Source organism: Silurus aristotelis (assembly GCF_946808225.1).
Source record: "Silurus aristotelis genome assembly, chromosome: 14".
Lineage (NCBI taxonomy): Eukaryota > Metazoa > Chordata > Actinopteri > Siluriformes > Siluridae > Silurus > Silurus aristotelis.
Window position 1 is genome coordinate 20711778 of NC_139587.1, and position 27447 is coordinate 20739224.

Here is a 27447-nt window from a genome sequence, read left to right on the forward strand (position 1 = left end):
GCATTCCTGTATGTGGTGCAGTGCCATCTAAGGGCCTGAAGATCGCGGGCATCCAGTATGGTTTTCCGGCCTTGACCCTTACGCACAGAGATTGTTCCAGATTCTCCAAATCTTTGGATGATATTATGCACTGTAGATGATAATAACCTCAAACTCTTTCCAATTTTTCTCCAAGAAACCCCTTTCTGATATTGCTCCACTAGGTGATCCTCTGTCCATCTTGAGAGATACTGCCACTTTGAGAGTCTCTTTTTAATGCTCAATCATTTTGCCAATTGACCTAATAAGTTGCAAATTGGTCCTCCAGCTGTTCCTTATATGTACATTTAACATGTAACGGCCTCTTATTGCTACCTGTCCCAACATTTTTTGGAATATGTAGATCTCATGAAATCCAAAATGAGCCAATATTTGGCATGACATTTCAAAATGTCTCACTTTCAACATTTGATATTTTATCTATATTCTATTGTAAATAAAATATGTTTATGAGATTTGTAAATTATTGCATTCCTTTTTCATTCCCAATTTATACAGTGTCCAAACTTTTTTGGAATCGGGTTTGTATGTGTGTGTGTGTGTGTGTGTGTGTGTGTGTGTGTGTGTGTGTGTGTGTGTGTGTGTATGCCAGATATAGACAGAAGTACAGATTAAAGTGTCCATGTGCTAGTATTAAAGTGACACTGTGCTAGTCCACAGTTATAGTGACATTGCTGCATTATTATCAGAGCTGTGGCTGGAAACATTAAAACCCACCTTCTGAGTTATAAGATTTGAGAATTAATCAATATAGTAATATATCAGTATATTTTTGTCAAATAACCGACCAAATATACCAGAAATTCAACACCATCATTGCCTTAACCAACAATGAGTAAATGTGTACTCTCAATGTCTAATAATGTCAACCAACAACTTGACATGTACTGGACTAATTAAGCTATTATTTGTTTAACATTTACACAGAGATCATTAATATGTGGTACTTTGCTTTGTTAATTTATTAATATGACACATTGTTTTATGCTGAAGTTGATTCTGTACATTTTTCAAATAATGTAAGTTATTCTAATCTGTATGTACAGCATTATCAAAGTTATGCTGCACTATAGATTCAAATTCATTAAGATTAAGATTTATATTCTACTGAATATAAATAAAAAAAAAAGTGTCTAGACTAAATAAATATATATTTTCACCCACACGCTTGGTGATCTGCAATATCTCCAGTTGCTTCCTTTAAAAAACTCTACAGCACAAGCAGTACAAAAGAAAAAGAACTTTTTTTGTGTGACATTCAGCTTGCCATAATGACCATATTAGAGAAATAATTTCACATACTTCTACAGCACAATACACGAATCCTGTATACTAATGAGTTTACATTATTATTATAAAATCTCATTTTGAATTGATTTACCCTTTGAGAGAAGTCGATACCGTGCCCCAAATCATGATTTTAAAGCTGCCAGATTTCCGAAATGGTGAATACCACGAGTGAGAATAATGATAGGCTCTAGGCGAGGTTAAATGCGATCTTTTCTACGAAACAAACAGGGGGAAAAATGCCCACACGAATCTGAGAAAAGTAAGTATGGTGTGGAGGAAGTTGTTGATGAATGTATAGCGCTGCTATTTTGAATGAACAAAGGGAGATGACTGTGCGAGTGGAGATATGGTGTTGATATAATAGCACAGATGTCTATGATGGGTCGTACTATCCGCACGACCGTCAGTAAAAATAACCTGGAGATGAGATTTATCGCTGAATCAGAGATGGAACACAGAAAACGGTTGCTGCTTCTCTTTTTTTCCCACTTAGTACAGCCAGTATAATTATTTTTTTTTTAAATGCTGTATGCAAATGGATAAAACTACTAGACTGATGCATAACGAAACATTTTTAATCAAGTGTTAGATATTTGTATGTGGGGAATAACATGGAGTTTCCCAGTTCTGCTGAACTCAATACTTAATTATGCTTTCACCTGCTGCACTTTGTATGAGAACTGAGGAACTGGACAGGTTGCTAATAGGAACTAATTTGACTAGGCATGCAATTAGACAATCTTTCCATAATAACAAATAAGAAAAGTCAGAAAATATAAGCCATGTATCTCTAATAGTCAAGTCAAGTCAAATCAAGTTTATTTTAATAGCGCTTTTCACAACGGACATTGTTTTAGAACAGCTTTACAGAATTTAAGAGTTAAGGTGAATGATGTGTGTTTATCCCTGATAAGCAGCCTGGGCGACTGTGGCAAGGAAAAACTCTCTTAGCTGTTATTAGGAAGAAACCCTAAGAGGAACCAGACTCAAAAGGGGAACCCATCCTCATTTGGGTGAAATCAGTGTTTTAAGTGTGAATAATAAAACTAACACAACACAGTCACCTGCACTTTTAATGCTGGCCAGAAACATCTTTACATGCCATCAGCTCATAGCTGAAATGTTTAAGGTTTTGCTGTTTTGGTGAGAACACACACAAAATTTGGTAGCTCTCAGAGACCAGCAGTTTGGTAGCTCTCAGAGACCAGCAGTTTGGTAAATCTCAGAGACCAGCAGTTTGGTAAATCTCAGAGACCAGCAGTTTGGTAAATCTCAGAGACCAGCAGTTTGGTAGCTCTCAGAGACCAGCAGTTTGGTAAATCTCAGAGACCAGCAGTTTGGTAAATCTCAGAGACCAGCAGTTTGGTAAATCTCAGAGACCAGCAGTTTGGTAGCTCTCTGAGACCAGCAGTTTGGTAAATCTCAGAGACCAGCAGTTTGGTAAATCTCAGAGACCAGCAGTTTGGTAGCTCTCAGAGACCAGCAGTTTGGTAAATCTCAGAGACCAGCAGTTTGGTAGCTCTCAGAGACCAGCAGTATCAATACAAACGCACATGCATCACATTGGAGCCGTTGTTCTGGCTAATGAATTGTTGATCTGTCCACTGCTGTACAGTCAAGATCTTTAGATACCTATGCACGTTCTGCTCAGAGCTGCTCTTGGGCTACACAATGATGAGCAAGTTCAGGTGGTTGAGACTGTATCGGTGGTCAGCCTGGCTTACAATTAAAAAAGGAAATGAGCGGAGCCTGGTGTCATTTTCCCCAGTGGACCTTCAGTTAGAAATGATGATTGTCCATCTATCCCTATCCTGATATTTTTCCTCTCTCTGTCCCAGTTCTTTCAACGCTTTCGCCAATGTGTGTGTGTGTGTGTGTGTGTGTGTATGTGTGTGAGTTCCTGTTTGTCTACCCCTGACATATACACATACTCGTTACAACACATTTAACACGGTTAAGCTGAACCCGGCTTTGAAATTTCTGCAACGGTAAGATGATTACATTTTTTAACTTTTCAATGCCATACAAATATAGTCTTTTTATAAAATCTCTCACATAACACAGTCGTTGTGATGTTCTCGATTTCTTCAGTTACAGTCAGTCATTCACAATTAACATTTGTATCCCACAGACGTACACATTTCTCTTCTATTATATGTAGTTAATGAATGTTAACTATATAATTATATAGTGGTATCCAATTTAAACATGTACATTTCACATGAAAGAACTTACACCATTTTTTACTTATCCTGAAAAAAAACAAAGCAGGGGCAGAAAAGCTTAGAGGAGCCGAGAGGGTGAGCGAGGCTTCCAGGGTATTGGCTGTTACTGGGTTCTTTAAAACACCTGCAAAACTTTCAATCATTTTACATTCAGAGTCTGTATTTTTTGTTGCCGTTCAGTTTTAAATCGCAGAATACGCCGATAATTAAAAAGACCAAAAAACATGCATTGTTCCCTTTGTAAAAACTTGTGTGATTGGCAATGTGAGCAAGTTCAACAGGGGTGAATTTTTAACAGCAGGTCAAACATGACCCACACATTAGTCTCTCTGCATGTACTAAGGCATCGTGGACTGCATTGTGTAACTTGGAGCCTGCTGAAGATCTCATAACAAAAGCTGGACCGCTGGAGGACAGCTGTCAAAGACCCACCTGGCTAATTTTATTATAATTGTAGTACAATTATCAAACTGAGCACAAACACAGCAGTCAGATTGAAGTGTTGGTAATATATGAGGTTTGCTTTTAGTTTCCAGGACTGACTACAACCAGCAAAAAATTATGGACCGTAGTATATGTGAATCAGTGCCTGAGCAAGATTTATAAACCCAGCCCCTATATCAGCCCCTTTGTGACAGCGAAACAGTTCTGACCTGTCAAGACATTTACTACACGAGACTTCTGTTGTGGTATCGGGCACCAAAACATTAGCAAATTTGTAAGTTGTGGAATGAGGCCTCCGGGGATCTGATTTGTTGTCATGCTCCTCAAACCATTTTCAAACCACTTTTTGCATTGCAACAGGGTGCATTATCCTGCTGAAAGCAGCCACTGCCATTAGGGAACACAGTTGCCATGAAGACGAGTGCTTGGTCTGCAAGTTAAGTGGTACGTGGCAAAGAAACATTTACGGCTTAAATTAAATCGTCTGTCAGCTTGCTTTCTTCCCATAATGCATCCTGAGGCCATCCCTTTTGCAGCACCATGATTTATAGGTCCCCAGGCACCTACATGATGTAAAAGAAAACGTGATCTCTGAGCTCACTGTAGTCCTGCTGCTTTGAAGTTGCTCTGACCCAGTTGGCTCGCCATTGTAATTTGGCCCTTGTCAAAGTTTGCCCATTCATCCTGCTTCCAACACATCAACTTTGCAAACTAATAGTTCACTTGGTGTGTAATATAACCACACCCCTTTGTCCAATTTTACCTGGAAATCAATGTTACTCCTGTCTCCTGTCTGGAGTTTTAATATTTTACTGAACGCTGTACAGAAATTGTTACATGTGGTTTTATGTAGGTGCAATTGGTTGTGCATTTGTTGTGCATCAGTAAAGGCTGGAAATACAATCACAAATGGTTGCTTAAACAAGCAGCACTCAGCTTGCTGGGCAAAGAACAAGTGAAGAGAATTCCTGCACTCAAATAAAAAGCATTCGTCCAAGTCGTGGGAGTGAAGTGAGCAATAATGCCTATTCCGTTGAGCTCTACAGGAGAACACAAGCAGAGAGCTCTAATGCATGTCTGCTGTCTTTGTGGTACTTCTAAAAATAAAACTCACAAGAATGTCTCTGTTCACCTGCTCACCTGCCTTTAGGGCAATGCGCAGCAGCAGATTCAGGAGGCAACTCCATTAGACACTGATCGCTGCCATTTTAAACATTTTTAAGTGCAGCTATTTCAAGTGAGTGAGTTAGTCTTTAAGTGCAGCAAAGTGCTAATGTTCATTTAGTTGCTCCCACACCTGGCTAAAGTAAAAATACCTAAAGTAATGTAGGTACCTCAATTATAAACGCAATCATGATAAAGTCTATAGGGATGATCGCAAAATTTCAGGAATTCTACTCACCTGGTTCTAAACAATTTACACACACACACACACACACACACACACACACACACACACACACACACACACACACACACACACACACATATATATATATACACAACTGCACAAAAGTTATACACAGTGTTTATACAGTGTCCTAACAGTGTAGTGTAAAGTAGTGTAGAGTTCAGTAGGGTGATGGTGGATGGAAAAAAGTTGGCTTTGAACCTGCTGGTTCAGGTGAGTATGTTCCTGTATCTCCTTCTTGAGGTTAAACAGTTTGGTATGTGAGGAGTCCTTGATGATGTTGTGAGCTCTGCACAGACGTCTGCTGTGGTAAAGATGCTCAATAGCAGGTATTTGGATGTAAATGTGTGATGATTAAACACAAATTTGATATGATGTATTACATTGTTTTTTAGATGCGGATTTTCAGTAGTACAACAAAAAAAACCTTGATGCATGACTGACTAGTCTTCTTTTCATTACCTACTGTAGCATGACAGTTACATACATAACATACTAAATCTGCACATACACAAGTGCCAGAAACCTGCTAGAAATCCGCTTCCTGTGTACACAGAATTAGTCTGAACATCAATAACAAGGCCATTAGTGTTTCATACTACTTTATTCTAATAAAGTTTTAATGGAGTTAGTGTGGCAATGCTATTAAAAATCTACAGTTATTTAAACCATGTGGTTGTCAGAAAACTTTAAGCAATGCTGCACAAAATTGCAGTTTGAAAGAAGAAGGAAAGCCAATTAGGGATGTCTGTCAATGAATAAGTATATTACCTTTATTATATGACCTGAAAAAAGTTTTTTTTTGCTTCCTACAAATTCCTGTTTCCTGAAAAGACTTTATTGTGTTTATACTTTGCCCAGCAGCAGCCTGTGTGCCAATGGACCAAAATACGTAAAATGAACTGCCTAGCAGTCACTGGATTTCACCGTAGAAATTTGTAGAAAAGCATAAATTCATTTGAAATCAATTAAAATCAAGGACATTTTCAGTGCCATTACATTTAACAAGTTTCGGTTTTAGTCACAAAAATACCTGAGAACAAATACATAAATAAATGATCGTATTTATTGCTGAAGTTATTGAGTTAAAAGTAAACGAAATAAAAAAAAACTTACATGATTACATGAACAGTGAGATGTAAAAAAATTACATTTATTTGGACTCTTTGAGAGTTTACTCAATGAGAAAACCATTGTTTACCTACACTCCAATCTTTTTCTGTGAATTATATGCTAGAGTCAGTGATGGATTTTGCCATGTTGGAGGGTCTGAATATCACTGCGGCAGTGAATATTCTGAATCAGCTTTCCATATCAGTAGTCATCAAATTCTAAAAATAGTCTTTGTCTTTGGAAAGGGAGGTCAAGTGAGACACTTTAAAGCACATTTGGTATCGTGTTTATGTCTCTTGTGAGACATGAAAGGAGGCAGATAACAACCTGAGCTCCACAGGTCAATTAGAGAATAAGCTGCTGCTAAGAATTTCACACGAGTTTCACGCACTAGGAATAAAATGACACGGTACGGTTAATAAGAGATTTAGGGTTGAATGACTGTCTGAAGGACAGATAATCAGAGGGCATATTGTTCCAATCTCTTGCTGTGTACACTCACTTTGGTAGAGGGATGCACAATGGTCAAAGATGTCTGATATAATATGTGTCCAGTGCAAGAAACAGAAGACACTCTAATCCCATAGTGCCTTCTATCACTTTAGGAAATGAATTGCAAAATGGGCAAAAATGTCTGATACAAGATTCATTAAAGCAATAACCAGCCAGTCAGAAAAAAACCTCCCGGACCCTCTTATTCTAGCGAACACAACTCCGATTGCAAAAACTGCAAGAATGTTTGTTGTACAAAATGAACAAAATTGGGCACAGTCATACACACTGAGCAGAGGACATACGCTGGCGCAGATCCTTAATTTAGAGAGCGTTTATTTTCCTTCTAACACTGCCACTCTGACTAAAAGACTATAATAAACCATTTGCTGCTTTGTCACTCATTCAAGTATCTTACAAACATCTGTGTGGATGAGAGAGACAAAAAAATTTTAATACAGGGAAAAAGGGCAACGAGGAGAAAGAAAACCAGAAATGGGATCAGCCACTTAAAATATTATTAACATCAAACTTATTTAATTTATTTTTCTGCCTTTGTGACCTGAGTAACAAGCCAGATTTTGAAAAGATCTCTGTAATTGCAGGAAGTGACAAAGGCCAGCCAAAAGAGCTGTGTGCTAGAAAGCTCGATTGTGAGCTCTCTTGAACACCAGTCACAATTAAACTGGTACTGGTAACTGTAATGGTGAGTGTAAAAAGGTCAGTGTTGTTCGAATGTAGTGGTGCTTTACAGCATACCTGAGTCAGATAAGAAGCTTACATTCCAGAAGTGTATTAAAACTTAATCCTTCATCCTCTATCATTCAAGCCAGAATGTTTATTTCTACAGAAAAAAAAAAGACTGCTAGATTAAATGTTCTAGCATATAATGGATAACAGATGAATGCACTTGGACAAATTGGTTCAAAGGATAAAAAAAGGCACTTTAATAGGAAAAGCAGTAAAGAGCAGTGCACATTTGGACAAAAACAGCACCTTGGCCTGCTGGTGTTCATGTTTTTTTCGATTTTATTTAATTCTTTAAAAGCATCGTCTATTCATTTAGTGTAATTGATTACTAGGCCATTATACTGTCTACCTTCTTGGAAAAGTACCGCAATGTCTTGCAGTGAGGAAAGAAACCTGTAATCATTTAGATTGTGGTTTTTAAAGCCATTAGAGATTTGACATGAAGAATGTTCTTCACTTGTCTGAACATCTTAATGAGTAACACACAATGATTCTCTGTTTGGTGGGTTGGTGTGTGTGGCTGTTTGGGGATGTGTGTAGGGCTGCAACAACTAGCCGATACAATCGATAATCAAATTCGTTGTCAGCGAATGCCGTTATCAATTAGTTGGGCTGCTCAAGTTATGGTTTAGCGTGATGGCAAGACACCACAGCCACTTGCGAAAATGGAGGAGAGTACAGGGTGAACTGGCAAAACTGTACCTGGAATTTATGCAAAGCAAAGCTTGTGTGGCATAGAAGTAACACAGTGATGCACGAGCACGTGAAAAGAAAACACTGGTGTCACGGATGAAGGCGAAACATCAGCACTGTAAGCAAAAACAGTAGAATCCTCATCATGTGAAAAAGGTATAGTAAAATGAAGTGCTATTGTGTAAATTTTGTTTGTAACTTAAGGACAGTCACACCGGATCTGTTCTGCCGTGACTGGCGAGCATCAGGTTGTGCAATTAGCTCGCTCACGATATAGTGATGGATTCAATTAAAATGGTGCGAACAAACACTAAATCTAAAAGCAGCAAATAACAGCAGTAATAAACAATCACAATTTAGTCACTGTTGTGTTTTTCAGTGAATGATTACCGTAATTGACACTGAAATACACTGAATTTTACAAATATTTTTATTTTTAACATAAGTAAGCCGCAGGTCTACACTGAAACTAATGAACATTACACAGGCTTTACCGAAAAAGAGTGTCTGTTACACGGTGTAATGGGTGAAATATGTTGTGGCTCCCTTAAGAGCAGAGCGGCATTTTGGGAATAGCACGTCACTGCATTCCCCCGGTATTACTGCGTGTGTGTGCGTGTGCGACTGAGGAATATGTCCTTATTATTTTCTGATGCTCATTTCTAAGTTTCTTTGACTAACCCATAATGCTGTTGCCAAAAAAATATATAAAAAAGCACGAGTTTTGGAAACCTGTCTGTGCTTATATGATTTCTGTTGCAACTGGAGTTAGCGAGCTCTCCCTTCACCCAGACTCAACGTGTTACAACGGCTTGTATCTAAACAGTAGCCTACCAAGAAAGTCATTGTTCGCTGTCTTCCTCCTTCCTTTCACAACTACTGTATTTCTCTGGGGAGTTTATCTTTTGCCATTGTCGTGCGTTTAAAAATCAACACTGGTGAAAGTTTTTCTCCCGATGCCGTGCAGCTCAGAACACAGGTGAGGTGCGTATTTTCGTTTCCGTTCGGAAATTTCATTGGTCTAATGTTATGTCGCTCAGTTTTTTTGGCTTGAAGTTTGTGAAACCGGGAAAAACTCAGGAAAAATTCATAAATTAGCCATTTTGTTGTTTAAGCCACGGGGTTCAAAACATGGGAAAAAAGTAGCGGCTTATAGTCCGAAAAATACGGTATGATTTAGTGCACCAATGCATATTTTTTTAATATTTATTTTATTTTGGTATCAAGCCTGTTAACTTGTTGCGTTTCTCCATTCCATTCTCGTTTTATAGCATCTGTCTACTAAAACAGTAACTCATCTGTTTTCAAACGTGTTTTACTGCGGCTTTACTTAGTTTAAATACTTGCTTTCAATGTTTGTATATTTACGAATATATGATTTCATTATTATTTTTATATATATATATATATATATATATATATATATATATATATATATATATATATATATATATATATATATATATATATATATATATACATTGATTATATATTCCAGATGCTCATAGCTTCACTAATGAACAAAATATCTGTGTATTTTTTTTTCAACAAAAATTGTCAAAACAATGATATTTTATATAGATTTTTTTAAAGTATGTTTGTCAACTTGCCATCTGTGAAATACAATACACATGTTCATTTACACAAATTGCTTTAGCTTGCATACTTAAATGCTGTTTTTTTTTTTTTTACAGAAAGAAACAACCCAGCATGAGTGAATTTGCTTAAAGAAGAAATCCCCCATGCACTCCTTAACAAGCAGCTACTATATGCTTTAAAATGTCTAAATAAAGATTGGTAAAGTAAATTTGTGGCTTTTGCATTTTTTAAGTACATTTTTCTACATAAATACCCTGAGTAAGGATTTTTCCATAATTATAATATGCAAAACATCTAATAAAAAAAAGCACATATCTATTTTAATCTGATTAATCGATTAATTAAAGAAGAAAAAATCCGGCCTAAGGGATGCTAAGGGATGACTGTACATTATATAACTACACTTTGAAAAAGGGAATATTTGAGCCATCGGATTCAAGAGGAAACAATACAGGATTTTTGCAGGTTTCACAAAGTCAGAAGACCTTTTTAAGACCATTGAGAATGAAATTTAAGACCTATATCATGACATCAAAAGCACTCACAAATACAGTGTTATTGGCCTTAACCATGCCCTAAATTATTTATTTATTTATTTTTTTTTAAGCCAAGTATCGCTAAACTTGCACTTCCCAATTGCTGAAACATAAATCTGTGGTACAATCCAAGAGAGATTTGCACCAATAACAGAAAGCTGATTGGCCATTGCAGGTTGTTTTATTTGCATTCGTAATACAGCTAATTATATTTGGGATAGCAAAAGAAAGAACTACAACACCATGAAAAACTAACAAATAAAAACAAAAAAATAGGTGCTGTGGGAACATTTCAATGAGTATTAAAGGTAGTGTAACATCGACATCGGAAAATTAAGACCTTTTTAAAATGATTCAGTTAGAACAACTTAGAACAGAGAATGTAAAACTTTTTAAGGCCTAAAACTTTTTTGGAACTTTTTTAGATACTTAAAACGCAGAAAGCTCTAAACTCAAAGACTGGTGCAGAAACTTGATTCTTGAAAGGTGTTTGCTGATCTTTTCACGCGCGACAGACCTTCTCTAGACCTTATCTCTACTAGTGAGACTGTGATGAAGCCACAGTTCTGCCAGCGAAAACGTCCTGCTGATGAGAGAGGTCAGAGGAGAATACCCAGACCGGTTTGAGCCGACAAGTGTACAGTAACTTAAATAACAACTCGTGACAACTGTGGTGAGCAGAAAAGCAGCTTAGAATGCACAGCACAGTCAGACCTTGAGAAGAATGGGTCACAGCAGCAGACAATCACACTGAGATCCGCTCCTGTCTGCCAAAAACAGGAATCTGAGGCAACATGAGGGACAGGCTCACTAAAACTACAAAGTTAAAGATTGGAAAAAAAGCCCCCTGGTCCTTTTTCAGTCTTCAATTGTGATTTGTGGGAATCAGCAGGTGTACAGGGTTCCTAATAAAGTGGTTTTTAGGATGAAGTGACAATGTGAATGCTTTACCTTGGAAAATGTACTAATCACTAGCTTTTTATTTGATGGAATTTATGTATATAATTTATGTTTGAATGAAAATAAAGTACAGTGCACAATAGAGTATAAATATTAGTGTTGTTATGCCACTGACACTGGCATGTCAAGCAAAAACTACACTATGTGACTAATGCACATATCTGAATCACTGCATTGTTCTTTATGTAATGGTCTTTTTATTTCTCTCATTTATAATTTATTCTTTGCTCATGTTTTATGTATGTCTTTAGATCCCTGTAATAGACTTATAGTGGTGCATTTAACTCTTATTTACCACCTATTTATTTTAATAATGTATTTTTTACCACCACCTTACATTTTGTTTAGTTGCACAGTGTTGCATCACATTGTTATGGGGAAAAAAAAACAAACAAAAAAAAACATAATGCTTTAACTATATACCTCATGTTTATATGGGCAATTAGCCATTATTTATTCTATTAGTACCCTATTTTACTGCAATTGGCATGTCTTTGAGTTAAGTGCAAATATCAGGAGACATCAAATCTAATTTGAATAAATTTTATATATAAATCTTTGACATTACCAAGATTATAAAGAGATTGAGAGCTGTGATAACGATACGCCTTTGGATTTCCCTCGACGTATCCTGTGGACTGTAATTGGCTTCGTAATCACAGTGTTAGGTCTGATTTAGCAGCTGAATACACCAGTCAGCTTGAGTCACACTAAAGTCACCATGGAAACAGTGACAACATGCCCTACGCATATCTTCACAAAATTTAAGCCTGATTTGCCAACGCTTTTATGACTAAACGCTGCACGACTGCCATGACAACGGCTTATAACGGAATTCTCCTTGTGTCCTGCGAGAAACAGTCGGAGGCACCTGAGAGACTTATTATGCATCTTTATGCCCGTCTCTTCGTGCTCGCCTGGTAAAAAGTCGAAGAGTGTTTGGAGGTCGTGGAGACGTGTGTGCGTGGGTGTGTGAGAATGTGTGTCTCACCTGTCCAGAGATATACAGCACAGGTGCAGGATGGAGGCAGTGGTGAGTAGAACGTCCAGCGAGGTGCGAACGAGGCAGAACGTCTCGCCGTAGATCCAGTTCTGATGGATGAGCTCGATGGCCCCGAACGGCATCACAAGCACTGATACCAGTAGGTCGGCAAAGGCCAGCGACACTATGAAGTAATTGGTCTTAATTTTCCTAAAAAGAAACACAGGCTTTATATGAGTATTTTACATTCGATTAGAATAGATAAAAGAAAACATTTGCATTTGCATTTACATTTGCATTTGTGGCATTTAGCAGACGCCCTTGTCCAGAGCGACGTAAAAAGAGTCTCTAGCAATGAATAAATCTATACTGGTATGCTAGATTACAATCTTAATATATATCAGACTATAACTCTTGATTTTTACAAAGCAAAACTCTTCTATGCTGAGCTCATAGAGAGTTAATGGGCATCTAAAAATGGCAACACATGCACACATACACTATATTAAAAAAAAGTATTGGGACACTTGGATTCGGTATAATACAATTTTACGTTCCCTTGAACTTGGAAGCCCAAACCTGGTCCAGCATGGCGATGCCCCTGTGCACAAAGTGAGTTCCATGAAGATATGATGTACATGGTTTGGAATGGAAAATCTCTTGCTATAGAGCTCTGACCTCAACCCTACTGAACACCTTTGGGATGAATGTGGACACTGACTGCACCCCAGGCCTCCTCACCTACATCACAAACTGATTTTACTAACACCCTTGTGGCTGATGAACACAAATTTCCACAAGCACACTTCAAAATCTAGCGGAACATCTTCCCAGAGGAAGATGGAGGGAGATGGAGGGAAATATAAGAGCAAATTGGGACTAAATGTGGTGTGCGCAGCTCGAAAACACAACTTTAGGCAATCCAGTGTAAACACGCTATTAATGTTTGAACGTGACTAGGCCCGATTAAACCATTTACTTTGCATATTGTTTTTTTGTTTAAGAGCAGCATAATCAGAATGAAAACAGAGGCTGGACATTATATTTATTTGATTACTTTAAACCTCTAATAGGCATCCCAAAGTCAAAGTTAAAATATGTTGACCTGCTTATGAACTCAGTAAAAAAAAACGTAACATGGAAAAGGTGGAGGTTTCAAAAAGCAATAATTTTGGTGGTGCAACCTAAAAGCGTTTGCCCTGTTGTCAGGAGATGACATCCATGGCCAGGAGTCAAGACAGCAAAATTGGCCCTGCTCTCTGGGTGGGAGGAATGATATACTCTCGCTTTCCCACATGAGCTAATTGAGGGCACGTGTGAGGTCAGGTATGCGGAAGAGGGCAGGTAGGCTGTTATGCTGCCCTGTTACGCTGCAAGATCACTGGTTTAAAAAGAGGAAGAGGATGCGCATCAGCCTTTAACCTCACAAGCAGATAGTTGGCTTTGTGGGTAGGAAGCGGTAAACAAACAGTAGAGGAAACAACTTGACCATGCAGACATAAGATTAGATGGGACATACTATACATCATGTCTCAGATACATCCTCCTTGACACTACTTCACAAACTAATTCAGTCACCCCTGACCTCAAGCATGATATAATATAAAACTGGAATATTTTATTTAACTTATTTCTCTTTCAATAAGGAATATGGCACTAATAAAAAACCTGTTCGCGAGTCATTCATCAACAATACGAGGCAATGAATAATGGACATAAAGCATAAAAACAGAAATAATATTAAGCAATACCAGACAAAAGCTTCTTACCTGGAGGAGTGAAGGGGTGACTCTTTTATAAAAAAGAAATTCATTTCCTCCCTAAAGCCACTTTACATGTATATAAGTGAGGAAGTGAAATATGAGCTGCATGATAAAAAGAGGTGTGAGTCTGCGCATCTCTGTATAGAATATCATAACCTCTCACACAGTGCTTGAGAAAGACCAGAAAGTTTGGCTCGTCATTAATTACTATTAAAAATGACTGAGTGGACTGTGGCTGCTATATATAGCCACGTGAAAACCTCTAAACAGATTCCAATCGCTCGGTAGTTTGTTTGTACTCACGGCATTAAAATGCACTACCAGCTGCCGGCTAACAATATGCATCTGTGCAAGAATGAAAACATGAAGTGTATTGACAGTTTTCATTTACCACTGCACATCTGATGACTATTTGACATCGGATAATTATGGCATCAGATGATATGTCAGCGTTTACAGAAGCCCTATTATTAAAAGCCCATTGTTAAAGCATAATGATGCCAGATGGCTTTTACAGCACTAACAGCCATGAAGCTCGTTTAAAAACAATTCTCTAAGACTGTTTCCTGTCTCTGGGATCTACCTACAGTATAATGTTTGGCCCACTGTCACATGATATACTCACTTTTTTTTCCAAGCCTAGTGCAGTTGGTATCAAAGTAGACCTACACCTGTTAAAAACACAGGATTTTGTGATGCAAATTAAAAAACCAAGAAAAAAAAAAGATGATAAACAGAAAAAAGGCTGATCTATACTTTGAACGAATCGGTTTCACTTCATTAACGACAGGTGCATGATAATTGCTGATGGACATGATTTTGAATCGTGATTAATTCACTCTGAGCCCAGTCTCATGCACCATTATAAATAAGGGTGTGTGCAACAATTTTGCAACCAGGTAATTGTAGGGTTTTTTGGTGGATAAAGATCTGCCATGATTTATCTTCATTTTCTCACCTCCCAACACTTGCAAGTTGAACAGAAGTGTGTAGCCTTCGTATATATAAAAATTACATAATGTGCTTGTGGATGTTCAATCACTGGCTATAGAAAGTCACCTAATTATACTTGTATCCAATTCGTTTTAATTCCACTTTGTTTCTGAGCACATTGTGGTTCACTTGGCTCAGGTGTGCTGGAAACCTTTCCCAACAATTCAGAATAAATATGGATCCTCAAAGACTGAGGTGGAACTGTTTTTTTTTTTTGCTCAATTCAAATATTATTATGCCATTTGAAGTGGGCAAAAGAAGAAAATATCTACATGTATATAGTAATATTTGCTGTATATACCTTTTTCTAGTCGTATATAATTTAGTCACACATATATAGTATTTATATCATTATATCAAATTTCCTTTTATTAGATTACAATAAGTCAAATATTTTACCATTTTTATGTATGTGCCAATAGAATAATATTATTTCAAGCTTGAAATAAGTGAAATATTTATGAACACATATAATAGTAAATTTTTTTTACAAATCTAATATAAAGGAATATTTAGTATTTTCCTATTCAGTATATATCACGTGATCAGTGCAATATATATTGCTCACTAACTGGTTCCTTTTGCTAAGTTAAAAAAAATGTGACACATGGATAGATGGATGGATGGATGGATGGATGGATGGATGGATGGACGGACGGACGGACGGACAGACAGACAGACAGACAGGGATATTATGGCGTGGGGATGGGCATGTTTAAGCAAGGGTTTGTGAACTGAGGGTGTAACCAGAGGAAGTGAGTGGTTACGATCAAACGTGTGTGCAATTTCTACTAATTAGCATTCTCTGTTTCAGTGAGCTACAAATAGGATAAAAGTGGAAAAGACACTGCCACAAGACAGTTTGCTGGTACAATTATATATACTGTAATCTTCTTCTTCTTTTGGCTTCTCCCATTACGGGTCGCCACAGCGGATCATCCGTCTCTATACCCCCCTGTCCTCTACATCTGTCTCTTTCACCCCAACTACCTGCATGTCTTCCCTCACCACATCCATAAACCTCCTCCTTGGCCTTCCTCTTTTCCTCCTTTCTGGGGGCTCCATCCTCAGCATTCTCCTACCGAAATACCCCATGTCCCTCCTCTGAACATGTCCAAACCATCGCAATCTCGCCTCCCTCACCTTGTCTCCAAAACATCCTACATGCGCTGTCCCCCTAATAAACTCGTTTCTAATCTTGTCCATCCTCGTCACACGCAACGGAAACCTCAAAATGTTCAGCTCTGCTACCTCCAGCTTCACCTCCTGTCTTTTACTCAATGCCACTGTCTCTAAACCATACAACATCGCAGCTCTCACCACAGTCCTATAAACTTTTCCTTTCACTCTCAGAGATACACTTCTATCATAATTATATATAATGTAATGTAAAATGAAAATAATAACCTGGATGTGGCACAATAAAGCTGGGTTTTGTTTGTTTAAAACCTGTCAGTTTTTCCCAGACCCAGAGCTGACGATAAACAGATAAAGAGGTACCACAAAGCTATGAGGCAGCAAAGCTACACGCTGCATCACTGTGACTAGTTCATTTGATCAAAAGCTAGAATAATGACATAATTAGCTCAGATTGAATCAGGTGTGCTATAGCAATGTAAACACTATGTTTAACTCTGTGGCGGCTCTTCAGGACTGGAAATGGGTACTTTCAGTCAGTTCATTAGGCTGATAATGAGCCCAATTCGAGAGCTAACAAAAGATTTTTAAATGAAGTGTGATCTAAAAATAACACTAAAGTACTTTCAGAAAATGCTGCAGGCTTGAAAAAGAAAGGATTTTCTTACGCTTTTTGAAATTCATGTACTTTTTTCCTTTGAAAAAAATACTGCTTGATGACACGTCTTAGCCCATCTATTAAATCTTTTGAACAAATATGGCATTCATACGATTTTACAGAAAGATACATTTATTTACTGATTTATTTTGTATACTTATGTTTAGAATGGTTCGAAAAAATAAAGAGCAAATGAAGACACTTGAATGTACAAGAAATAGCATATAGTCGGATATAATGGGGAAGCATTGAACAGCGAAAGTGGAAAACTTTGACTTGACTTCAACAGACATGACATGCAAGGCTGAAGAAGCTCATTGAAAAGCCACCAAGAGTGTACTTTAAAGAGCCGACTACTGAGAATGCTGAAATCGCTACCTTTTACCCTCTGGCTAAAATTCCGGGTTCCTCCGGCTATGAAAGAATGAGGTGACCTTACATTACATGTGTAGCTTGCGATGGTGACTGAGAAAATCGTTCATATAATGGCGTTCTCCACACAACCAAAATGTTGATACTTTAGACACAGTGCTATTCTCTGATGTGAGGGACTTGGGGCCTTCTCTGAAAAGATGGGGTCAAATAATTATCATACTGTATTAGCTGAAGCAAAGGTTTTTTTTGCTTTTGATTGGGTGCTCAGAAACTCTCTAACCCTGTCCAGTCTGGTCAAACAGCCATTTGAATTCAAGCAAAATACACAATAGTACTCTAAGTTCTAGTAGACACTCCATGACAAAAGATACCAGAAGCCCTGTACTGCTCACACCACATGACATGTACAAGTGTGGACGACGTTCATAGGTTACATAAACGTTTCATTTGGACGCATCCTTGTTGAACAGATTCGCATCCAAAAATATATCCGTCTAACAATAATAATTAAAAGAACCACTTATCATGACTGACTAAATGGAGCATCTTTTGTGGTTGTTTCATCTGTCATTTATACACTATATGCCGTAAAGTGCTATAGTGCTTTTTGAGCATCGCATTCGACATTCAGTCTCAATATGCTCTTATAATTCCCTCCACTCTTCTGGGAAGATATTACACTAGATCACCCACAAAGGCTTTAGCAAAGTATATAGGTAAGGTGAAGAAGTCTGGGGTGCAGTTAGCGTTTCAATTCCTCACAAAGGTGTTCAATAAGGATGAGGTCAGAGCTCTATAGCAGGAGATGTCCCTCTTTAAACCATTCACATCATATCTTCATGGAGCTCGCTTTTCTGCACAGGGGCATCGCTATGCTGGAACAGGTTTGGTTTTCCAAGTTCAAGTGAACGCAAAATTGTATTATATCGCATCCAAAAACGTCCTGTACAATTGTGTGCCTCCAGCTTTGTGCTAACAGTCTGGAGAAGAACTGGTCAGGTGTCCCAATACTTTTGTCTATATACAGTGCATCTGGAAAGTATTCACAGCGCAAAGGCTGTGAATACTTGTGGTTTATTTTTTATTTTTTATTTTTAATAAATTTGCAAAGATTTCAAACACTTCTTTCACGTTGTCATTACGGGCTATTGTTAGTCGAATTTTAAGGAAAATTAGTAATTATATCCATTTTGGAATAAAACTCTAACATTACAAAAAAAGTGACAGTGAAAACTTCCCGGATGCACCGTAGTGTAGGAAAACAAGTTTTTTTTGTAGATTGTTTTTGTTTGTTTCAACAAGTTTTTACAACCAAACATCCAACATTTTATGAGTACACAAAAACCCTATTGTACTGGTTGTGTTTGTTACGAATGAGCTGAGTGCCTGTTTTTTTTTTTTTTTGTTTTTTTTTTTTTTTAATGACTGCTGATCACTTCGTGGCCTATCATTTCTTATTTCCTTTCATGCATGCAATCTAATTTCACTTAATTATTTTATTACACCTTCATGAATATGACACACACTATACTCTCATATCCACTGCTCCCGTGATACAGATCCAACTGCAAGTGGAGATTTTTGGGTACTTTGTATTCAAGTGTAGGCAGTAGTTCACCTCGTCTATCGCTCAATACACATGCTCTTCACGACTGACAAAACAGTTTGTGACATTGTATCACTGCTCCAGCGTGCTCATTCTAGCGCTTTTAGATTGTTTTGACGTTTTTTGTTTTTTGTTTTTTTTGTAGGATGGAGATTTAAAAGGGAAAAAAAAGCAGTTAAAGATTTCATTTTAAATGCAGTTTTATATATATATATATATATAAATAAAAAATTTGGACCAAACTGGTGATTGGTGCACATAAAAAAATAAATAAATAAATCATGTTTTGTATATATTTTATGATGAATCTAAATTCTATTCTGAACCTAATTTACATTTTTTCACAAAACTAATTTCTATTCATATGCAGTAATATACGTACAAAAAATATTAATCATAAAAATTGAAGCATTCCTGTAAGGTTAACAGATGAAAAGAAGAAAAAGAAAGTATCAGATGAGGGACTCTGACCTGAGCTGCCGGTCCTTGCAGACGGCCACCATGACCAGTAGGTTTCCCAGGACGCTCATAAGCATGACCAGCGACAGGAAGCTGATGAGAGCAACTCTCTTCGGCAAGCCGTTGCTGTGGCAACATAGAAATGATAAGGACTTATTTGACAGCAATCAATCGTGTGGCACTTACTAATGCCTGATTAAAAACAGTGTGGATCTGCTGATTGACATTTTAAGGTTTGTTTTATGGTCCAATGATGAAATGGCAACCCGATATGTGATACTTATCTTATACTGTAGAAATTTAAGGCACATTGCTCAGCTTGTTTGCAACTATGGATAGTGTAAATGGTTGCATTTGATAGATTGACCTGATAAAAGATTTCTGCCACAAGCCGATACCATCATGTAAGCACTAGATAGAAAGATAAGCATGAAAAGCATGGTGTGTGTGTGTGTGTGTGTGTGTGTGTGTGTGTGTGTGTGTGTGTTTGTGTGTGTGTGTGTGTGTGTGTGTGTGAGAGAGTTAAGAAGCCGTCTGTCAGAGATAATGAGGATGCAGCTTAAGTGTGCTGACAAATAATAAAAAATCTGATCTCAAGGAATGAAAACAGGAAGCCTAGTCTCTGCCCCTCCCTCAACACCATCCTCTACTCACACCCTGATACATCTTTGAAAAATACACAACAATTCTACCAAAGATAATTTCATCCTGTTAGAGTAAGTCACCATTTTCCTGTTATGCTGAGCAATCACATTCAGCCCAATTAAACTCGGGTAAAATATGGTAGGAAAGTGTCAATACAAACTACGTTATGTGCACATTATGGATTGCTCTTAGATTACTGCGCTCAAATCGCACTTGGTCATGTGCCTAAATAGTAATGAAGCCGACTTTGTACTGATTAAGTACATAAAATATGGTAGAATGCAGTTTATGACATAGCCCAAGTAATTGCCTGAGTGTATTGGAAAAGGAAGGGATTTCAAAATAAATATTGTCTAGAAGTGGCCCATCAGATGAGTCATTTACAATTGAATCAATGTTCTCAGTTCTCCAGCCTGTGAAACACAGAACAAACATTTTAAGTATGGCAGTTAAAAATCTAAACAATAAGCCCTGGATGACACATTTTCATTTTCATATAAAGTTCGAAATCTCTAAATACAGAGAATCACAGACCTTGTGGTAGTCGCTAGACGGTTGTTATGCGATTTCTAGCTGAATGTGTAATGACTGGTTGCAGCTCCAGTCTGTCACTGTCAGTAGTGGACAAAGTACACAAACCATGTAGTTGTGTAAAAGTAGAGATACACTCTGTAAAATATTACTCAAGTAAAAAAAAAAAAAAGTGCTGCCTTTAAACTTTCACTTGAGTAAAATTACAAAATAATTTTCCTTCGAATGTCTATGATTTATTATGGCTATAATGCCCTCTTTTCTTAATCAACTTAGTTTATGTGAAAAGACTCTAATGTCATGCCGATCGTTTTAATAGAATGATATTAACGAGTCAAACACTGATTCTTATATATTAAAAGGGTCATGAATCCAAAACTGCTTTAAAAGAATCGTGCAAATAAAGTCCCATAAAGTTGTGGCTTTTATTCCTCTCAAAATGTTCTGCTGGCTGTTGAACTGATGCTCAAAACAAATTCGGAACAGAGCGCGCGCTCGACCCTGATTAGTGTCTTGCTGTGTGGTTGACCGGTTAGGTTTTTATCCACCTACCAATATTTGATTGATTTTGCAAAAAAATAATACTGATTTTTGACTTTTTAATATGTAGTAAAGTGAAAGTGTCTCTAATGGAAATACTTCAGTAAAGTACAGATAAACAAAAAAAACTACATGAGTACAGTTCAAATTACATTTACTTTGTTACTGTCCACCACTGGTCCCTGTATAGTTACAGCTTTTGTCATTATCAAGCTGTGATGTTTGATGTATCTGACCTGTTGCACGTGAACAAATGCAAATTGTTAATTGCTGCTACAAAGTATATCAGGGTCAGTTTGAGGGTCAGAATATCAATATCAGATTCCTGACAGCTGCTCAGGAACATTCATTCATTCATTTTCTCCCGCTTATCCATAATTCGGGTCGCGGGGGCAGCAGTCTAAGCAGGCCCCCGCCTTCGACTGCTGCCCAATCCTCACAGCACCGTCCCTTACGGTCCCTCCTGCAGGTGGTGAGCCCACGGAAAGGCGGCCCCACGTCACTCTGACGTCACGGGCCTTGATAATGCCCTCGTAAGGGACCACCGGAGCATAGAGGGTTAAGGGCCTTACTCAAGGGCCCAAGAGTGGCAGCCTGGCGATACCGGGGCTTGAACCCCAGACCTTCCGATCGGCAACCCAGCACCTTAACCGCTGGCTGCTCAGGAACATCATATTATTAAAAAGAATATGCTCCTCTGACATAATAATCTTTTCCCGTTTCACATCACTATGACTTTAAGCAAACAAAATTCTTTCTTACAAATTCCATTCCCTCGCTGTGAGCGTAAGACTGGAGTGTGTGATGGGAACAACGTGTGCAGACACGGTCACATGTGTGTGATTTGTGATGACAGCTAAAACCTCTCACCCCTCGTGTGCTCCGGAGCTGATGGTGTAATCACCACACAGCAGCGTAATCAAAGCTTTAAGTGAGCTGCCCTCAGGCCAGCTACTGCACAAGCTCCAGCGTTAGATAGGCCACGGAGCAGCTCAGCTCTGTGCAGGAGGCTCAAAACAAATGTCGCATTTGAAACATTTAGTGGCCTTTGTTCCAATCACATTAGAGCCATTGCAACAACAACAAGCCGGAACCCGGAAAGGTTACAAGGGATAACAGCTCTAAGAGAAATACAACACAGGACAAAAAAATATTTAAGCAAGTTTTATTAAAATTAACCTCTAAATTTGTACACATACTATATGGACAAAATTATACCATACTTTTCCGGCCATGTTTGTAGTTCCCTTCTAAAATATCACAGTACACAATTGTAAAGTTGGAGGAACACAAATGTACAGGATGTGGTTCACCACTGTTCATACCTTGGACCACTTGTAATAGATACTGACCACTGCAGGCCACAAGAGCAGCAGTTTTGGAGATGCTCTGACTCACTCTGACTCACCTCGCCAAACTTACTCAAATCCTCACGTTTCCCCATTTAAAACATCAACAACACATCAACTTTAAGGACAAAATGTTCATTTGCTGCATGGGTCATAATGTTATGTCTATGCAGTGGTCCCCTGGAACTCATGAGGGTTACAATCTAAGAAAATCTGCGAATTTTGGATGCACCCTTGCAGCCCCTTTGGTACCTTAGTGAATTGAGCTACATATTATGTCACTTTAATACAATAATGTGTTATAAATTGTTTTTAAAAAAATTTGTTAAAACAGTTTAAAATGTTATTCCTAACGTTCCTAAACATTCATTCATGCTGCGGATTCCCGCCAATTATAAGATAATCCACAACGTGCTGTTAAATAGGTTCCAAACGATTTTCCGAGCCACGAATTATCGGGGATTGTCTGTATATATATATATATATATATATATATATATATATATATATATATATATATATATATATATATATATATATATTAGGGGTGAAACGGTACACGACCATAGTTCAAATCTGTAGTCCCGCAGGAACGTATTAAGTGGCGGACAGCAAGTTTATTTAGTCTCCGCCTCACACTTTGAGTGCATTTTTATAATTATTATTATTATTCAACGTGAAAACATAAACAATGGCATTGGTAAAAAAAAAAAAAAAAGAAAAAAAAAAAAAAAAAAAAAAAAAAAGAAATTAGAGTTAGTCCGTACAATTCCACATATCGAGGGAGTGAATGAATGAAGGATGGAAGGAATTTGTTAAAGTATGCTGCAATAAGTGGAACAGTTAAGTGGACCCAAATGGGGTCTAACAAAATGTAAACTATTTCATTTTATATCTATTTATTTCATTTAATTTTATTAATTTAATTTGTGCTAATATAATTGATTTCTCAATTGAATCAATATAATAAAAAATTGTATTGCATTAATTTGATTTAATTGATTTATATTTATTGTATTTTATTTTTATAAAATTTAAAATATTTTTATATTATTTAAACAAGCTGACATTTTATTTAAAATTGTTTTCATTAAAAGTTGTTGATGTTCACAATTGTTGATAATAATAAATAAGGTTAATAAAAAAATAACTTTCCTCTAACCGTACCAAAATTGAACAGAACCTTGATTTAAAAAAACATATTTTTTATATATATATATATATATATAAATTAGATAAATGAAGTTTTTTAATAAACTGAATTGTCTTTGCCAGCACCTGAGCAGCATAAAAGGTTTAATTGTCTTGGCAAATCCAGCATGTGCAGTTAAAGCTTTTCTGGGTGGCATGTTTACGAAAACTGGTCTTATTCATACTAAATAAACAAAAAATCTTGCATCTGCATGTAAATAGTGAAAAACAGGCAAAATAAGAAATGAAAGAGAGGATCAGATATGTGCTGATTTTGACTAGACTGCAGGCTGTTCTTAAATCCATAAAATAATCTAAAAAACCTACAAGTCACTAAAAGGAAAAATTAATAATAATAATCTCCCAAAACCGTTCGGGTTTTAAACGGAAACTAGAGCTCAGACTAATTATCTGACACTTCACTCTTAGACTGCAAAAGGTGAGAGCAAACTTGACCTTAATTACACATAAAACATCGCACTCGCTGTCTGGTGATGATCTCGGCATAAAATGAGGCCATTTATCATCAGTTCTTTTCCTGTTAATTTTTTTTTTTTTTTTTTGCGTCTGAACTGCTAATTTAACAACCTACCCATAAAGAACAAATGTGTTGATTAGGGAGCAAAGGGCATTATTTGCTTTTACAAATGATCGATGAATAATAATGTATTCTTGTATATATATATATATATATATATATATATATATATATATATATATATATATATATATATATATATATATATATATATGTCCATTATCTTGTTGATAATGTCCCTGCTCATAAGTGTGCTACTTGCTGATTAGTGTAGAGCAAACTGTCTTCTATATCATTTTAATGTCAACCGTGTCACTGAACTGGTCATGTGAAGCTGTCTATTAAATATGGACTTGTTCACTGCATTTATTATTTACACTTTGAATGAATAATGCCTTTTAAAACGACTCCCTTACTAGAGGGACAGCGCTTGTAGGACGTTTTGGAGACAAGGTGAGGGAGGTGAGATTGAGATGGTTTGGACATGTGCAGAGGAGGGACATGGGGTAAATCGGTTGGAGAATGCTGAGGATGGAGCCACCAGGAAGGAGGAAAAGAGGAAGGCCAAAGAGGAGGTTTATGGATGTGGTAAGAGAAGACATGCAGGTAGTTGGTTTAAAGGACTCATTTGTAGAGGACAGGAGGGTATGGAGACGGAAGAAGAAAACGACTCACTTAACCAGGGGCATCAAAACACAAATCCTGCCTGGGTCACATCAGCATTTCTGTGATCTCATGCAGGACTTTAATGTACTATAATGTTCTATTTTATTTTTTTTTTTTGCATAAATTTTATTGATGTATCAGCAGTAACCTTGGCTCTGAAATCCGCATTTGGAATGAAAAGTAGTTCTAATAGACTTTATTCAACTTTATAGTAATAGGTAACGTTTCATTTAAAGATTAAGTTACCAACCTTTTTTTTTAACATTTACATTCTTAGCATTGAGAAGACACTATTATCCACCCAAGTTGAGCAAGACAGAGAGTAAGAATACCATCAGTCCAAAAACCCTGGTCAGGTAGAGAGTATAAAAAATAATGTTAATTTTAAAGAAGTATGTAGGTGTTTAATCTTTATTTAAAGACAGCCAGTAATGGGCATGCAGGGGAAGCTCATTCCATCACCTGGATGCCTTTACAGAGAAGAGCGTTGATGCATGTCTTCCTTGTGTATCGAGAGACAGAGGGTCTAGCTGAGCCGGTGCTAGACGCTGGTGTAATAAGTGCTATAAGCAAATGCAAGTCCATCTTGGTTTTAAATCTGATTCAGGCAGCTACGCAAGGCCAGTGATGGGAGTGTAATAATAGGGGGAGAGCGTTATTGTGTATTCCGGATCAGTTGGATGGCATGCAGGGGCAGACCTGTCAGAAGCGATTTGTGTGAAAATGTTGATCAGTAGCTACTACAGACTGTTTCAGCATTCATATTCGGATTTTAACATGGGCTCAATGAAATGAAACAACGAGTTGTTTGACATTACACTAAATCGAAGAACAGGAACATAAAGAAGAAGCCGGTATCGCTGTTATCATAGGACGTATTAAACTCTTACATTATTAACTTGTGTAATTACTGAACACTAGGGTTACGAAATTCCAGAAATGTTCAAAGCTGAAAACTTACCATGGGAATGAACAGAAAAATATGGGAATTTACAGGAATATATGGGAATTAACAGCAATTCATGAGAATAAACTGTGTTTTTTCCCCCCAAGGTTTGCAGGTTAGCCTATAACAGGGAACTTAAATGTAGTAAAAAAAATTAGTAAATACATGTTGCAGGATTATTTTGATTAAAACAACCAGATTTAATGCAATTTCAGTTGAAGTTCGACCCTGCACATCACGGCACACAGAACACTAACGGAAGGCCATATCAGCTACATGCATTCCTCTATAACATAACACTTTAATTTCCTGAATCCTGCACAATTATAAAAACTAATTCACTGACTGAGCAGATATTTCAGGATAAAAATGTTCTGCGCTGATATGAGGTGATGTGTTCTAAGATCCGCCATTATTCCTTAAATTTGTCACCCCTCTTTATTCTATTAACACGTGCAATGCTCAGATCTGATGACTACATGGATGAATCAGTCTGTTTGTGTGCATATCGGAGAGATGTTATTTCCTTCCGCCCAGCAGTCTAACCGTTTACTAAACGTTCCAGAGAATAAATCAGGAAAAGAAGTCAGGTGGAAGAAAGAATAGTCAGGAAGTGAAGTTCACGCTCTAAAATGCAAAGAACTACTTCGACATGCTCCCACGTTTCTGAGGCTTCTCCGTGTTCTCCTGTTTTATTTGCGTATGAACGCTCGGCAGCCTTGAGGACACGGAATATGTCCGTCAACCGATTTGTATTCCTTTTTTTTTCAGGCTCGTGAGACACTCGCGCGATCCTAAATCCATTCCGCGACAATTATCATTTGTGCTTTTGCCTCATCCCGCTACACGGATTGATGCCAATTAATTTGGAAATATGATAATAACTCGCACCTGGGGATGGGATCAGGTTGTCTGTATATGCCGAATTCGGAGGCATCTTTCTGTCCTACTAAATAAACAGGTCTTTTTTATGCTGCAATCTCTGCGGGGCTTCCGTGGCTGACTGGCATGGATTTAAATGTATGTTTAAACGATTCAAAATGGCTGACTGTTTTGCAGGACTAGAGTGCCTCATTAGCATGCTGCCTATGTTAAATCTGCTCGAACCGTCCTGGAAATTTCAGCCTCGATGAAATGTTTGAAACTGTTTGCACGTCTGGGTTCAAATTATTCACGTAAATCAGTCTAAAGCAGTGTGTGTATGCGTGGGCATGTGGTATATTGTAAATATACCATGACCATTAAATCTTCCAATCACAGACACTTTACCTCCGTCCAATAGAGGGCAGTGTGGTCATGTATGGCGCTGTGGGACATTAGTGAATTTGGTTACGTGAAATGGCAGTCTGATTTGTTAACGAAAGGAAAGGTGGACTTTTGGCTGTACTGGTGACAAACACGCGTTCGTAAAAGGGTTTCTTCCTGCCTCTTCGCTCCTGGCTGATGAAGGGCACAATGTATCATTTGAATTTCATTTGTGTGGGAAATTTGGTGGTTTTGAAATGTTTATTTTAGC

General features: G+C 37.5%; 1 protein-coding gene across 4 annotated transcripts in view; it reads right to left on the reverse strand.

The window, feature by feature from the left end:
• Positions 1–27447, reverse strand: part of htr4 (5-hydroxytryptamine receptor 4) — a 90651-nt gene that overhangs the window by 38798 nt on the left and 24406 nt on the right. For all 4 annotated transcript variants that reach the window (XR_014536695.1, XR_014536696.1, XM_083560747.1 and 1 more), the window contains exons 3-4: positions 19538–19651; positions 12544–12744 (exon numbers count right to left, since the gene is read on the reverse strand). Coding sequence is in view for 2 of the 4 variants with exons in the window: in XM_083560747.1 (XP_083416873.1) it covers positions 12544–12744; positions 19538–19651 (315 nt within the window). In the remaining 2 variants the exon portion in view is untranslated. The remainder of the gene's footprint in view (positions 1–12543; positions 12745–19537; positions 19652–27447) is intronic.